The sequence below is a fragment of the Protopterus annectens genome, chromosome 2.part1 (assembly GCF_019279795.1).
Source record: "Protopterus annectens isolate FY-2018-M chromosome 2.part1, PAN1.0, whole genome shotgun sequence".
NCBI lineage: Eukaryota > Metazoa > Chordata > Ceratodontiformes > Protopteridae > Protopterus > Protopterus annectens.
Genome location: NC_056729.1, coordinates 39,556,249 through 39,572,317, shown reverse-complemented (window position 1 = coordinate 39,572,317; position 16,069 = coordinate 39,556,249). Strand labels below are relative to the sequence as shown.

General features: G+C 44.1%; 1 protein-coding gene across 1 annotated transcript in view; it reads right to left on the bottom strand.

The window, feature by feature from the left end:
• Positions 1-12,145: 12,145 nt before the first annotated feature.
• The window catches only part of SMOX (spermine oxidase), a 416,267-nt gene continuing 412,343 nt past the window's right edge, over positions 12,146-16,069 (bottom strand). Inside the window, exon 7 of the mRNA XM_044062005.1 lies at positions 12,146-12,600. Within this exon, the coding sequence (XP_043917940.1) occupies positions 12,448-12,600 (153 nt within the window). The 3' untranslated portion in view covers positions 12,146-12,447. The remainder of the gene's footprint in view (positions 12,601-16,069) is intronic.

Genomic DNA, 16,069 nt, shown 5'->3' with positions numbered 1-16,069 from the left:
TAAAACATCCAGAAGTTTAAAGCTGTCATGAACACAACTACGGTAATGGCAAAGGTGTTGATAAGTTACGTAAGAGAAATTTGAGGTTGGTGAGGAAAATCTTGTTTCTTTAGAAAACGACTGCATGTCCTTGTGTACGGACGTCATTTAAGAATCTCCACCCTCCTCAAAAAAGTTTATCAGATTTCTTTTTTGTTTTCTAACTCCCTGATACTTTTCTTTGATGATTTCTCTCTGCTACATTTATTTCTCCTTTTGCTTCAGTTTCTCCTGACTCTGACCTTCTCAAGACTGAACTGAAGAAAAAAATATTAAGCTAACTAAAATGCTCCTATCTGTAGTAAAAAGAGTGATTTAAGTCTGCCATTATCATGATTTCAATTACATTTGAAGCTGTAAATGGAGACCTTTTGTAGAAAACAGTAATGATGAAAAAGAGCAACCCACTGTTTACCTAAAATTATGCAAGACATGAAATACTTGAAGAACCCAACAAACGACACTGGCTTTATGGAACTGCATTGTTCACACAAATGCTAGAACCAGAATAACCTTGTAAAGAAATACAAAGTACAGTTGTGTACCTACCATAAATGTAGATGCTTGAGTGTATTCACTGTTGCAGTCACTACACTTGGGTTATCCTGCTGGCAGGCGACCCGTAGTCGGCCCGAGTTCCAAAGTCCTGGTCTGGCGTCGGTTGCTGTCGCCTCTTCCCTGACGTCAGTGCGCCAGGGGTATAAAAGCTGCAACCGACGCCATTTTCTTCAGTTTTTCTTGCCCCAGATGTCAAGTACCCCCAGATATGAAGGCTGTAAAGATAAAAATATGCCAAACAACCATGCATATATCACTAAAAACATTTTCTTCTTCTAAAAGCAAATACACCACATAGGTTGTATAGAGTTGAGTAGTACAGAATAGTCCCAGCAAAGAGGGGGATGGTGGTTGGGTAACCAGGACTGCAACAGTGAATACACTCGAACATCTACATTTATGGTTGGTACACAAAGTACAGTTTTGTACCTACCATAAATTTAGATGTTCGAGTGTTCACCCTGCTGCAGTCATCACACTTGGGTTATCCTGCCATCAGGCGGTCCCGCATTCGCCCTGAATTCCAAAGTCTTGGTCCGGCGTCGGTTGCTGTCACTTCTTCCCTGACGTCAGTGCGCCAGAAGTATATAAGAAGCATCCGACGCCATTTTCTTCAGTTTTTCTTGCCCCAGATTTCAGGTGCCCCCAATAGGTAGGCAAAATATATATATATAGCTAGATAAAATAACACAATACCTTTAGGAACAAGCAAATACACCACAGAGGTAGTACAGGATAGAGTGGTATAGATAAGTTCAGCTAGTTCAGAGGGGATGGAGGGAGGGTAACCTGGACTGCAGCAAGGTGAACACTCGAACACCTACATTTATGGTAGGTACAAAACTGTACTATGTTCATTGTGTTACCCTGCTGCAGTCATCACACTTGGGTTGAATCCCAAAGCTAAGGATGGGAGGTGGAGTTAAACAGGGTTAGAAGAAGCTAGTAAGCCCTGCAAAACTGCAGTGGCAAAACCAGCTCTAGTCTTAGAATATAGAGGTAAGTGATAGTGTTTGGTGAAGGTGTGCACTGAACTCCAAGTTGCAGCTTCCAGAATATCCTTGGTTGGCACTCCCCTGAGAAAGGCTGCTGATGTAGCTGTAGCCCTGGTGGAGTGGGACCTAATGTTAGCAGGTACCGGTTTCCCATGATGCGTGTAGCAGAAACGTATGCAATGCCCTATCCATTTATAAATGGTCTGTTTTGAAATAGCTTTTCCTTGTGATCCTGTAGCATAGGCTACAAAGAGCTGGTCAGTTTTTCTGAAAGCCTTAGTTTTATCCAAGTAGTAACGCAATTGCCTGTGAATGTCCAAAGAGTGCAGGAGTCCTTCTCCTTTGTTCTGGGGGTTTGGGAAAAAGGTGGGCAAATGAATGGTTTGGTTTACGGCCACACTGGATACCACCTTTGGCATAAAGGAAGGGTTAGTTCATAGAGAGACTCTGTCTTGATGGAAAATGAGGAAAGGATCCACTGCCATTAGTGCCTGTAGCTCTGAGACTCTTCTAGTTGAGGTTATTGCTAGTAGCAGGGCAGTTTTCCATGAAAGAAATTTTAAATCAGCTGAAAAAGCTGGTTCAAAGGGCGGCAGTGTAAGCTTTTACAGAACAAAGTTGAGATCCCAAGTAGGTGTTGGTGCTCTCCTTGGCGGTCTTATGTTCTTAGCCCCTCTGAGGTACTGTCTTAGGAGTGGATGTGAGAATAAAGGAGGATCTGTGTTGTAATGAGCTGAAATTGCTGAGACATGGATCTTAATACATGAAAAGGAAAGTCCTTTGTGCAACATCTCAGTTAAATATTGTAGAATCTGAGGAATGTTTGGATCAAGGGGATTTTGGCCTTTAGCCTGGTTCCAGGCACAAAATCTTTTCCATTTGTCTGAATAGGTTTTCCTGGTGCTGGGCCTCCTGGCCTCCTGAATGACATCCATAACAGCTTTGGATAGAGATGTTGGCTGGTTGTTTAGGTAATTTGCCATGCAACCAGGTTTAAAGTCTTGAGCTGGCTGTGTAGAATCTGATTGTCCCGCTGGGTGAGCAGGTGAGGAATTTGTGGTAAAATCCATGGTGGGCCGTGGGCCATGTTCCTTAGAATTGGATACCAATGTTGGTGTGGCCAGTCCGGTGCAATGAGTATCATTTGTGGCCTCTCTAATCTGACTTTCAGCAGTACCTTTGCTAGAAGAGGCAGTGGAGGAAAGGCATACACTGTTAATATTTTCCAACTGAATGAGAGGGCGTCCACTTTCCAAGCTTGTGGATGGAATGTCCTTGTGCAAAATTTTTGAAGTTGGTAGTTGTGGGGGCTTGCAAACAGATCTATGTCTGGGCGTTCCCATTTTTGAGCCATCATTGCAAATACTTGTGGATCTAGTTTCCACTCGTGTGGATCCATGATGTTTCTGCTTAGGTCGTCTGCCAATGTGTTTTTCTTTCCTGGCAGGAATTGTGCTTGTAATTGAACCTGGTAAGACAGTGCAGTGTTCCACAAGGTCATTGTTTGCCTGCATAGAGGGTTGGAATGTGTGCCCCCTTGCTTGTTTATGTACCACATTACTGTGGTATTGTCCATCTTTATTATTAGTTGTCCTGGGTGTAAGAGTTCCTTGAAAGCTGTTAGGGCATTCTGTACTGCTAGCATTTCTTTTTGATTGATATGCAGATGCCTCTGATCTGTAGTCCATTTGCCCTGAATGCACTGTCCTGCCATGTGTGCTCCCCAGGCATAGTCTGATGCATCTGTTGTCATAGTTTGCCTGGCTGTGGGTAAGGTGAAAGGCTGACCCTTGTTGAGGTGACATGCCTGTGCCCACCACAGAAACTCCTGTTGAAGGCAGGGAATGAGTGGTATCATTGTTTCCAAGCTGTGGCTGTGCTGAGTCCATACGCTTTTCAGGTAGCATTGTAATTTCCTCATATGTAGTTTTGCAAATGGTATTAGTAGTATGCAAGATGCCATGAATCCCAAGGCCTGCAGAATTTTTCTTGCAGGGAGTTGGGTCTTTGTTGCCATTATTTTGAAATATTGAGTCAGCTGTTGTTGCTTGTCTGGCGTGAGATAAGCCATCTGGGCCGTTGTATTCAAGCTGGCACCCAGAAATATTATGTTTTGTGAGGGCACTAGTTTTGATTTCTTTTCATTTACTGTGTACCCTAGGCAACTTAGAAGGTGTTTGACAAATGCCAGATGCTTTAAAAGAATGTCCTTGCTTTCTGCTTGAATAAGGCAGTCATCCAGGTATGGGTATATCTGAATTCCTCTTTGTCTGCAGTATGCAATTACTGGTGCCAGGCATTTTGTGAAGACCCTGGGAGCAGTAGATAAGCCAAAGGGCAGTGCAGAGAATTGATAATGTGTTGAACCTGCAATGAAGTTGAGGTATCTTCTGCAATTTTGTCTGATAGGAACATGCAGGTATGCCTCCTTGAGGTCCAACGTTACTAGCCAAGCATTCTTGCCCAGCATGGGAAGAAGCTGCTGTAGTGTTAGCATCTTGAATTTTGGTACTTGCAGATAGGTGTTCAGAATTGAAAGATCCAGAATGGGTCTCCATGCTTTGTCCTTTCTTGGGACTAGAAAGAGTCGAGTAAAATCCTTGTCTTTGCTCCTGTGTAGGTACCTGTTGAATGGCTCTCATGTCCATGAGAGCTGTAATTTGTTTTTGTGCCTCTGCCCATTGATTTGGTGGCAGGTTTGGCATTCCTTTTATCCTTGGTAAGGTATGAAAGTGGAATCTGTATCCTTGAGAGACAATGTTTAGGACCCATTTGTCTTTTGTGATGATGTGCCAGTTGTCTGCAAAAAATGCTAATTTTCCTCCCAAGGGAGTTGCCAGGAGGAATTTGCTTGATAGTTTGAGGATTGAGTCGTTGTGTTTGCCTTCTGCTAGCTTGGGGCCTGTCTTCTCCTCCTTTCTGGGTAGCAGTACCCCATTGGCGAGGTTTGTAAGGGCCTTGTGACTGACCTCTGCCCCTTGGGCGTCTGTATTTGCCCCTCTGTGATCTGTCAGAAGCTGGAAAGGACCAGTTTTTTGTTGGCCAATTTCTGCTGAAACGAGGGGGTTGTACCTGCAAAAAATCCTTGACCGTCTGCATAGACTTTACCTTATCCTCCATTTTCTTTAAAACCTCTTCTGCTTTGACACCAAATAATACATCCTGCTGTAAAGGTGCATCCAATAATTTTGCTTTAACATGATCGGGAAGGGTTTGTTCTTTTAACCAAGCATGTCTCCGTATGACAGAGCCAGTAACAGCTGCTCTACAGGAAGCTTCCAACGAATCAAATCTGCATTGTAAAGTATGTTTGCCCACCTGTTCAGCTGCATGCAACAGATCCTGCATTTCCTTGAATTCAGACTGTTCAGTATGTGTGCTCATTTTTTATTTTAATTGAGACATTAGGAATAGCTGATATTTCAGCATGTGAAACTGACAATTTAATGCTCTCATAGCCAGAGTTGCTGAGGTGTATATTTTCTTTCCTCGACTATCTAGGGCTCTGGAATCCCTTTCAGGCGGCACAGGATTTTTAGCCATAGAAGCTTTAGCTCCCTTAGGACCCTGGAAATTGTTTCTGGGTCAGCCACAGGGCTTTTATAAAGGAATTTGTGTGAGTCAGGTACTCCGTAGTATCTGTCTGGTTTGGTTGGAGCAGGAGGTAGAGAGTCTGGATTTAAACTAGACTCCAAGTAAACATCACCCACAATATCTAAAACGGGAGGGATAGCAAGAGGTCTGTGCTGGGGTAGTAAAAGGAACTATCGGAGCCTTTTCTTAGAATCAGAGTAGTCCTGGCCTTCCCAGTGGAAATGTTCCCTCATGGTATGTAAAGTTTCCCCAAAGGAGTAGTCTTCAGGGGGAGATGCTGAGGGAACAGAGTCTTCAGCATCAGAGTCTTCATAAGGTGGAAAAGTGTAATCCTGTTCCTCAGAAGAATCTGAGGAAATTGAAACCTGGTCAGAGGAAGCATAATCCTCCTCTTGTCTTGGTCTTTTATCAGGAGGGGGATGGGAACCCCTGGTTAGAGTAATCAAATCTTCAGCCATCTTAAACATCTGTTTCTTAGGCATGCGGCCTTGAACTGTAGACTGATGTACAGTCTTCTTAGGTTTTAAAGGAGTTTTAAGCTTAGCATAAGATTTAATGGTGAGTGTAGTCGGTCTGAAGACACCTTCTGCAACCGAAGGTGTTTCCACTGCACCGGGGTCTACTTCTGCTCAGGTGTCAGAAGATGGCTGCGTCGGTCTAGTAGACTCTGCTTGAGAATCAGCAGCTGTCTGGGGTTCCAGTTCTGCGGTCGTCAGGGGCTGCGTAGGCGCCTCACTGAAAACCGGAGAACCGGCGACAGGCCCAGCCAAGGCCTCGGAGTCTGGCTTGTTCCTAGGCTGCCTGTCCTTATCCTTGCGTTTTTTTATGTATGCCGGTCATCGGCTGCTCCGACGGCATAATATAATTAAATTTCCTACCAAAGTAATGTTGTGCGAAGTCAAAACGGCGTTCGATAGTTCGTTTATTAAACCTAGCACAAAACCGACAACCTGTGACGTCGTGGTCTGAGCCTAGGCAAGGAATACAATAGGAATGGAAGTCCTTATGAGGTATTTGCTTCCCATAAGAAATACAATTGTTAACTTTTTCTGACATCGGACTGAGGCAAGAAAAGGTTCCCCAATGGGGTACTTAGCTTTATTGAAGACTTCGGACTGAAATTTGAATCGAAAATCTCAGGTGTCGGCCGACCGGCACTTGCGAACTGCTTCTGCTTCGGGCACCGCGTGGCAAGAAAGACTGAAGAAAATGGCATTGGATGCCTCTTATATACCCCTGGCGCTCTGACGTCAGGGAAGAAGCGACAACAACCGACGCCGGACCAAGACTTTGGAATTCAGGCCGACTGTGGGACCGCCTGACGGCAGGATAACCCAAGTGTGATGACTGCAGCAGGGTAACACGATAAACATCTGTACTATGTTCATCGTGTTTCACTGTTGCAGTCATTACACTTGGGTAGAATCCCAAAGCTTAGGCAGGGTGGCTGGGTCTAGATTGGATTTGGCTAACAAGCCCTGCAGAACTGCAGTGGCAAAGCCTGCTCTGGATTTGGAGTAGAGAGGTAGGTGGTAGTGCTTGGTAAAAGTGTGCACTGAGCTCCAGGTTGCAGCTTCTAATATGTCTTTGGTTGGTATCCCTCTGAGGAAAGCTGCTGAAGTGTCTGCTGCTCTGGTAGAATGAGGCCTAATGCCCTTAGGCACAGATTTTCCATGTTGTGCACAACAGAAGCGGATGCAGTGTCCTATCCATCTGGAGATTGTCTGCTTTGTAATAGGTTTTCCTTGTGATCCTGTAGCATATGCTACAAACAGTTGCTCAGTTTTTCTGAAAGCTTTTGTTTTGTCCAAGTAAAAACGTAGCTGCCTGTGAATATCCAAAGAGTGCAGAAGTCTTTCCCCTTTATTCTGGGGATTTGGGTAGAAAGTAGGCAAATGAATAGTTTGGTTTAAGGCCACATTGGAGACCACTTTTGGCATGAATGTTGGGTTCGTCCTTAGAGAAACCCTGTCCTGGTGAAAAATGAGGAAAGGTTCCACAGCCATCAATCCCTGTAACTCTGAAACTCTTCTTGCTGAAGTTATTGCTAGGAGCAGAGCAGTTTTCCATGACAAGAATTTTAGATCAGCTGTGCTGGCTGGTTCAAAAGGAGGCAGTGTTAGTTTTTCTAAAACAAAATTGAGGTCCCAAGTAGGTACTGGTGCTCTCTTAGGGGGTCTTATATTCTTTGCCCCTCTGAGGTACTGTCGTAGTAGAGGATGTGAAAAAATAGGAGGATCCGTATTGTAATGAGCTGAAATGGCAGAGGCATGGATTTTAATAGAAGAAAAAGATAGGCCTTTGTCCAACATCTCAGTCAGGTATTGTAAAATCTGAGGCATATTAGGGACCAGTGGGTCGAGCCCTTGTGCCTGGTTACAAGCACAGAATATCTTCCACTTTTCCGCATAAGATTTCCTAATGCTGGGTCTCCTGGCTTCCAAAATTACATCCATAACAGCTTTAGAAAGAGGTGCAGTCTGAGTGGCTACATTATCTGCCATGCTGCCAGGTTTAAGGTTCTGAGTTGACTGTGCAGAATCTGATTGTTTTGCTGTGTCAGAAGATGAGGGATTTGAGGTAGAGGCCAAGCCGGGCCTTGGGACAAAATCTTTAGGATTGGGTACCAGTGCTGGCGTGGCCAGTCTGGTGCAATCAGGATCATTTTTGGCCTCTCTTGTCTGACTTTTAGAAGCACCTTGGTGAGAAGAGGCATCAGAGGGAAGGCATAGACTGTCAGATTTTTCCATTTGAAAGATAGAGCATCCACTTTCCATGCTTGAGAGTGATAAGTCCTTGTGCAAAATTTCTGTAATTGGCAACTGTGAGGGGAGGCAAATAGATCTATGTCTGGGTGTTCCCATTCCCTTGTTATCATGTTGAACACTTGTGGATTTAGCTTCCATTTGTGAGGATCCATGAGATTTCTGCTTAGTTCGTCTGCCAGTGTATTTTTTGTTCCTGGCAGGAATTCAGCTTGCAGATGTACCTGGTAAGTCAGTGCTGTGTTCCACAAAGTCATGGCTTGTCTGCATAGGGGGTAGGAATGTGTGCCCCCTTGCTTGTTTATGTACCACATAACTGTGGTATTGTCCGTCTTTATTAATAATTGTCCTGGATGTATTAGGTCCTTGAAGGCTGTCAGGGCATTTTGTACAGCTAGCATCTCTTTTTGATTGATGTGAAGATGCAGTTGTTCCTTGGGCCACGTGCCCTGAATACATTTTCCTGCCATATGTGCTCCCCAGGCGTAATCAGATGCATCCGTTGTTACTGTCTGCCTGGCTGTAGGTAAGGTGAAAGGCTGTCCCTTGTTGTGGTGACAGGCATGTGACCACTATCGAAACTCCTGTTGTAGGCAGAGAATCAAGGTTATGATTGTCTCTAGGCTGTGACAATGCTTAGTCCAAACACTTTTTAGATACCATTGTAGTTTCCTCATATGCAGTTTGGCATATGGAATTAGTAGAATGCAAGATGCCATGAAACCCAGGGCCTGCAGAATTTTTCTTGCAGGAAGCTGGGTCTTTGTTGCCATCATTTGAAAGTACTGAGTCAGTTGCCTTTGTTTGTCTGGTGTGAGATAAGCCATCTGGTTAGTTGTTTTCAAGCTTGCACCCAGGAATATTATCTCTTGAGAGGGCACTAGTTTTGATTTATTTTCATTTACTGTGTACCCTAGGCAAATTAGTAATCTTTTTACAAACTCCAGGTGCTTTAGAAGAATGTCCTTGCTCTCTGCTTGAATAAGGCAGTCGTCCAAGTAGGGATATATTTGAATTCCTTTTTGCCTGCAAAATGCAATTACTGGTGCCAGGCATTTTGTGAAGACCCTGGGCGCAGTAGATAAGCCAAAGGGCAGTGCAGAGAATTGATAATGCATTGAGCCTGCTATAAATCTGAGGTATCTTCTGCACGATTGTCTGATTGGGACGTGCAGGTATGCCTCCTTGAGATCCAAATTAACTAACCAAGCCTCTTTGCCCAGCATGGGCAAGAGTTGTTGTAGTGTTAACATTTTGAATTTTGGAACATCCAGGAAAGTATTTAGGATTGACAGGTCCAGTATTGGTCTCCATGCTTTGTCCTTTCTGGGTACTAGGAAAAGTCGTGAGTAAAATCCTTGGCCCTGTTCTTCTTGTGGAACATTTTGAATAGCTCCCATATCCATAAGAGCGGCAATCTGTTTTTGTGCCTCTGCCTATTGGTTTTGAGGCAGGTTTGGCATACCTTTTGGTTTTGGAAGTGTGTGGAAGTGGAACCTGTACCCTTGAGAAACTATATTCAACACCCATTGGTCTTGGGTGATCATGTGCCAATTTTTGAGAAAAGTGCTAGCTTTCCCCCCAGGGGTGCTGTCAACTGGTAAGTGCTTGGCATTTGCAGAGGGAAGTCATTGTAACTGTTTTCTATAATGTTGTGATTTGTCTTCTCCCCCTTTGGGGGCTGAAGAACCCCACTGTTTAGGTCTGTAGGAGCCTTGGGGCTGAGATCTGCCTCTTGGGCGTCTGTATCTGCCTCTTTGTGGCCTGTCTGACACTGGAAAGGACCAATTTTTTGAAGGCCAGTTCCTGCTAAATCTAGGTGGCTGAACCTGTAAAAAAATCTTTCACAGTTTGCATTGACTTTACTTTATCCTCCATTTTCTTTAAAACCTCTTCTGCCTTAACACCAAACAAAGTATCATGCTGTAGTGGAGCATCCAATAATTTCATTTTAACATGGTCAGGTAAACTTTGTTCTTTCAACCAAGCATGTCTTCGAATAACTGAGCCTGCAACTGCGGCTCTACAAGAAGCCTCTAATGAATCAAAACCACATTGCAGAGTATGCTTTCCCACTTGTTCAACTGCATGCAATAAATCCTGCATTTCTTTACAGTCAGGACCTTCTGTAATTGTTACCATTTTCTGCTTTAACAATGACATGAGATACTGCTGATATTTAAGCATGTGAAACTGACAGTTTAAAGGTCTTACAGCTAAAGTACCAGAAGTGTAAACTTTTTTCCCCCATCTGTCCAGAGCTCTGGAATCCCTATCTGAGGGAACAGGATTTTTGGCAGTGGAAGCTTTAACCTCTTTTGGACCCTGAGAAATAGTTTCTGGGTCCGCAGTGGGGTTTTTGTAAAGAAATGTATGACAGTCAGGGACCCTGTAGTACCTGTCTGGCTTTACTGGTGCAGGGGGTAAAGAATTTGGAGACAGACTGGATTCAGAAAAACCATCAACAATATCAAGCACAGGGGGGATAGCCAAGGGCCTGTGCTGAAGCAATAGAAGGAAATATCTGAGCCTTTTCTTGGATTCTGAGTAATCCTGGCTCTCCCAATGGAAATGTTCCCTCATGGTGTGCAGGGTTTCCCCAAAAGAGTAATCCTCAGGCGGTGAGGCTGAAGGAATGGACTCTTCAGCATCAGAGTCCTCATAGGGAGGGAGAGAATAGCCCTGGTCAGAGGAAGAATCAGAAGAAATGGAAACCTGATCAGAGGAATCATAATCAGTGTCTTGCCTAGGCCTTTTGTCAGGAGAGGGATGGGAGCCCCTGATTAAAGTAATAAGGTCTTTGGCCATTTTAAGCATCTGTTTCTTAGGCCTGGAGGACTGTTCTGGAGAATGCTGCACTTGTTTCTTTGTCTTTAATGGTGTTTTTGACTTTGCCCTTGCTGCTGTAGTAGCTTTAATTGTAAGCTGTGAAGGTCTGAAAATACCCTCAGAAGCCGGTGCCTGCTCAGCGGCACCGGACCCATCTGAGGGTATATCTTCCGTAGGCCCAATACCTTGAGTTTCCACAGGCCTCGGTGTCTCCACGTGGCTGTCGGTTGTGGCCTGTGGCTCTGAGGTAGTGGGTGTCAGGGGCTGCGAAAGCGCCTCACTGAGAACCGGCGAACCGGCTACTGGCCTAGAAGAGGCTTCGTCATCGGTTTTGGACCTCGGATACCTGTCTTTTTCTTTGTCTTTGCATTTTTTATACATTCGGGTCGTCGGTTGCTCCGATGGCATTATCTAATTAAATCTTCGTCCAAAATAATGTAGAGCAAAATCAAACCGACGTTTAATACTGCGTTTATTAAATCTAGCACAAAACCGACAACTAGTGACGTTGTGGTCAGGGCCTAGGCAAGGAATGCAGTAAGAGTGGAAGTCTTTATGAGGTATTTGCTTCCCACAAGTAATACAACTATTAACTTTTACTGACATCGGTCTGGAGCAAGAAAAAGTTTCCCCAACGGGGTACTTAGCTTTATTGACGACTTCGGTTCTGAAATTCAATTTCGAAAATCTCAGGAGTCGGCCGACCGGCACTTGCGAACTGCTTATGCTTCGGGCACTGCGCGGCAAGAAAGACTGGAGAAAAAGGCGTCGGTTGCAGCTTTTATACCCCTGGTGCACTGATGTCAGGGAAGAGGTGACAGCAACCGACGCCGGACCAGGACTATGGAACTCAGGTCGACTATGGGTCGCCTGCCAGCAGGATAACCCAAGTGTAATGACTGCAACAGTGAAACATGATGAACATTTGCAGGCTGAAAAAGCTGAGCAGGAGAAAGGTACGATGAGTTTGTAATCTTGTTAAAGTAACCTAATCAAAGAAGTTCAAGTGTAACATACAAATAATAAGAAGAAAGCTACCTTGAATGTTTAAACATGCAATTGTGGATAAACAAAGACTACTGTGCTTTAAATGATATATGTTTCCTAAAGAACAATACACTCACTGCAGATAATGAGTACAGGATTACAATTTGAAAAAACATACAGCTATGAAAGACACTTGCATTACAGACACTTCAACTGTACAGTAACATACATATCGTGATCCAGTGATCAACAGTGTCTTACTTATGAAACAAAACTCAATCATTGCTATCACTTATATTGAACTAGCAATGGTATCAAATGCAAAAAATAAATAAATAATTCAAAGAATGAACAAAATGAAGAACATTAACAAACGTAACCTTTTAAATAAGTTGTTCATTATTTTATTACAACTGTTTGTTAATGAAGGCACTTGCCAGAAGGGAAAAAAAATCAAATAGGCAACAAAAGTGCATTAATTACTTAAAGAAAACAGAAACAGCTAACAGGACAGAAAGAGCACCTTGTTTTGTTAACATTACAAAACACTGAAAAAAATACACATATCTTTAGTCTACAAGAATTGGGACTTTCACCCAATTTAAAAATCTACCAGTTTTATTTTTATAAAAGACGATCTGACATACATTTAAAAATGAATCACTCGTTAGTGGCTTCTTTTAAATATCAGGCCTTGTGGTTACTGCACTGTAGAAGTCTTGGTACATTTCAATGAGATGTGAAGCCTCCCTTTGACCGGAAAGTAGAGCACCATGGGTTGTGGAATAGTACTGCCTGTGAGTGGCCTCTCCTGCAAACATCACCTGCATTGGCTAAATAAAGGCAAGAAGACTGTTAATTGTAGCATGCATGTCACACAGCTTTAAGTCACACGCTAAAAGCAAATAATTGGGCTTAAATTTCTGTAAATACAGTTGCATCTCATGCTTTCACTAATTAAAATGTAACCCTTAAACATCAAGGTCTGAAACTGACTGCTGACTAGACTTCTTCCATTCTAGGTTTCTGCTTCCCAAATTATTTAAACTGATGCTGCATTAAATTTAAGTAGCTATGACATTCAGTATTCATTCAATCTTTCCAATTCTCTTCACAGCCTTTCAACATCTCATACGTGTCATTCTTTTTTTGACCATGGATTGGACTGTCCGGTTTAGAGTTGACTTCAGAGACTCCTCTACACCTTCTTAACCCAAATATTATAGACTATGCAGTACTTTCTGGGTGTTTAAGCACTCTGGGTCAAGACTGCCAGCTGCTCACCTTACTAGTGAAGACAGGTGCCACAGGAGATGAATGAGCCTGACAGTCAACACCGCAACTCTCACAAGATAGCTTGAGAAATTGCAGGAGGAAGAGGCCCTAACCACCCCCCCCCCCACACACACATGCTGGCATTCCTAGATAGGCACGGTCTAGGTGTGCATCCATCCCTTTCTCTAAGGCAGTAATGCCACCAAAGTCCTATTTGCTTGCCTAACTAAGCTGTTGTTCTGAATCTTGGCTCTACTGGGGCTACAGGAACAGCATGCTCAACAGCACATCACCCTATCCCCCAATGGAAGGCAAGGGGGCAGTGGTTCATAGGTTGGTACTAGGCTATCAGCCCTAGGGCCTATACAAGCCTAGCCATAACAATTCCCTGGCTATTTCTTCCCACACTATTTACTTCCCTGGACCCCTGTCTAGCAGGGCAACTGACATGATCCCCGGGGTGAATTTCCTTTCTCCCATCCAATCATCAAGGTTCCTTTTGAAGAGGGCCAGAGAAGCACTCTGCTTGACATGTATGGGCAATCTATTCCAGAGTCTGGGGAGTCTCTGGGTTAGGAACCTATCCCTCCAGCATGTTTTGTTTACTGTGATAACAAGGTTTAGATCCCTGGAGCGTGTGGCTCTGAGTGATTGGGATTTCTTTAAGTGTAGCATGTCCAACAGCTCTGGGTTTGACATGGCCTTGTATGTTAAGCAGAGATCGCCTCTGAGTAGACAATATGCGACAGAGTATAGCTGGAGTTTTTTAAGGCGGTCAGCATAGGGCATCTGCTTTAGGCCTGTGATTCTTTTACTGAGGTATTTCTGCGGTCTTTCCAGTTGTTGCAGATGTCTTGAGAGGTACATACCAAACGGAGTGTTGTATTCTATAATGGGACTAATGAGGGATGAGTACAGTGGGACAATGACCTCCTTTTTTCTGGATGAAAAGCCCTTAGTGATGAGGTGTGCCACATAGAAGGATTTCCTGACTGTTTTGGCAATGTGGTTATCGAGGGTGAGACCACTGTCCACCTGTGTCCCTAAGTCTCTTATGACACTTTCGGTGTTTAGTGTACTGCCACCTCTATGGTAATTCATGGATACATGTTTTTTCCCAAAGGGGATAACTATACATTTCTTGGCATTGAGCTTGAGCCCATGGCTCTGGCACCAAGCATCTGTTTCTGTAAGGCCCTTTTGCGGAGTATCCACATCATTTGGGGATTCAATAATGGCTCCCAGTTTGCAGTCATCTGCGAACTTTGTTAGCCAGAGTCCCTTAGTGTTGGCCTGTACTTCAGAGAAGTAGATGCCAAACAAGAGCGGTCCCAGGACTGAACCCTGAGGTACTCCACTTGTCACTTGTCTGGAGCTGGATTTGGAGTCGGCTACTTTTACTGTGTGGGTTCTTTCAGTAAGCCAGTTAGCAACCCATTGGGTGACGTAGGGATTAATGCCCAGTTTAGTAAGTTTATCTATGATTCCAGAGTGGGGGATGGTGTCAAAGGCCTTGGCAAGGTCTAGATAGGCTGTGTGGACCACCTTACCCTTGTCCATGGCTCTGGAGACTGATTCGAAGAAGTCAATCAGGTTCCGTATACAAGATCGGCCCTTCACGAACCCAAACTGGGTGGGGTCCAGTGTTTGAAGGTTGCCAATGTCTTTGTTTATAAGTTCCATGATAATATGCTCCATGGCCTTGCAGATAAGGCTTGTTAGACTGATGGGACGGTAGTTTCCGGGATCCAAGGTGGATCCCCCCTTGTGGAGTGGGATAACTGTAGCTGTGCACCACTCAGTGGGCACGAAACCTGAGGTGAGGCTATGATTAAACATGACACTTAGGTGAGGTGCCAGTTCATTTTGTAGTTCATGTAGTACAGAGCCCAGGATGTCATCTGGTCCCATGGATGCTGTATTCTTAGCTTTGGAGAGTGCGTTTTTTACCTGTGTGACCATTATTACCGGAATTTGGCAATCTTCCGGTATTGAGATGGGCCATTTAGGGGGTGAGAGGGGGGGTGAAGTTGGCACTGAATCGATCTGCCAGGATATTGGCAATATCCTTGGGATCAATACATTTAATGCCATTATGTTTTGGCTCAGAGCAGATCTGAGCATTGCCATTCAGATTCTTGACATAGTTATAGAATGCCTTGTGGTCGTCTTTGGAATCTTTGGCAATTTTATTTTCGTAACTAGCTTTGGAGGATTTTATGAGGGATCTCAGTTTCTTACTGAGGCTTGTAAGGGAGTTTTTTGCATCCTGGGATTTTCCTCTTTTCTGCAACAGTTTCTTCCTTTTGTTGTAAAGTTTGTTTATGGCAGGGGACCACCAGATTGGCTTTCTTTTTTTGGATGAGAGCACCTTGGTTCTATTTGGGATGGCACGATTCATGCATGAGTGGATGTGCTCGTACAGTGCCTTAGTGAAGGATTCAGCAGTTGAACTTTCTGGGATCTTCACATCCTGGGATTTTCCTCTTTTCTGCAACAGCTTCTTCCTTTTGTTGTAAAGTTTGTTTATGGCAGGGGACCACCAGATTGGCTTTCTTTTTTTGGATGAGAGCACCTTGGTTCTATTTGGGATGGCACGATTCATGCATGAGTGTATGTGCTCGTACAGTGCCTTAGTGAAGGATTCAGCAGTTGAACTTTCAGTTCCCGTCTGCATGGGTGTCATGAAATTTGTCACTTCTGACTTGAGTAGTATGAAGTTAGCTTTGGAGAAGTTTTTTATGGAGGTTTCCTTACTGGAGAGTGGGGGTGGGATCTGGATGTTAAGGGTGATTAGCTTATGGTCAGACCTGACTAACGAGGGGGTGACCATAGGTGTGGAGCATTGATTTCCCATGTTGGTAATGACCAGGTCTAGAATATTGGACCCTCCTGGTGGGACTATGGAATAGTTGATCCAGGGCATTGGAATTTATGAATTCCAAGAACCGTTGGGCAAAGGTGTTGGTACAGGAGTAGTTTTCCCAGTTAATGGCAGGGTAGCCCCATCATTCCTCTTTCTCCAAT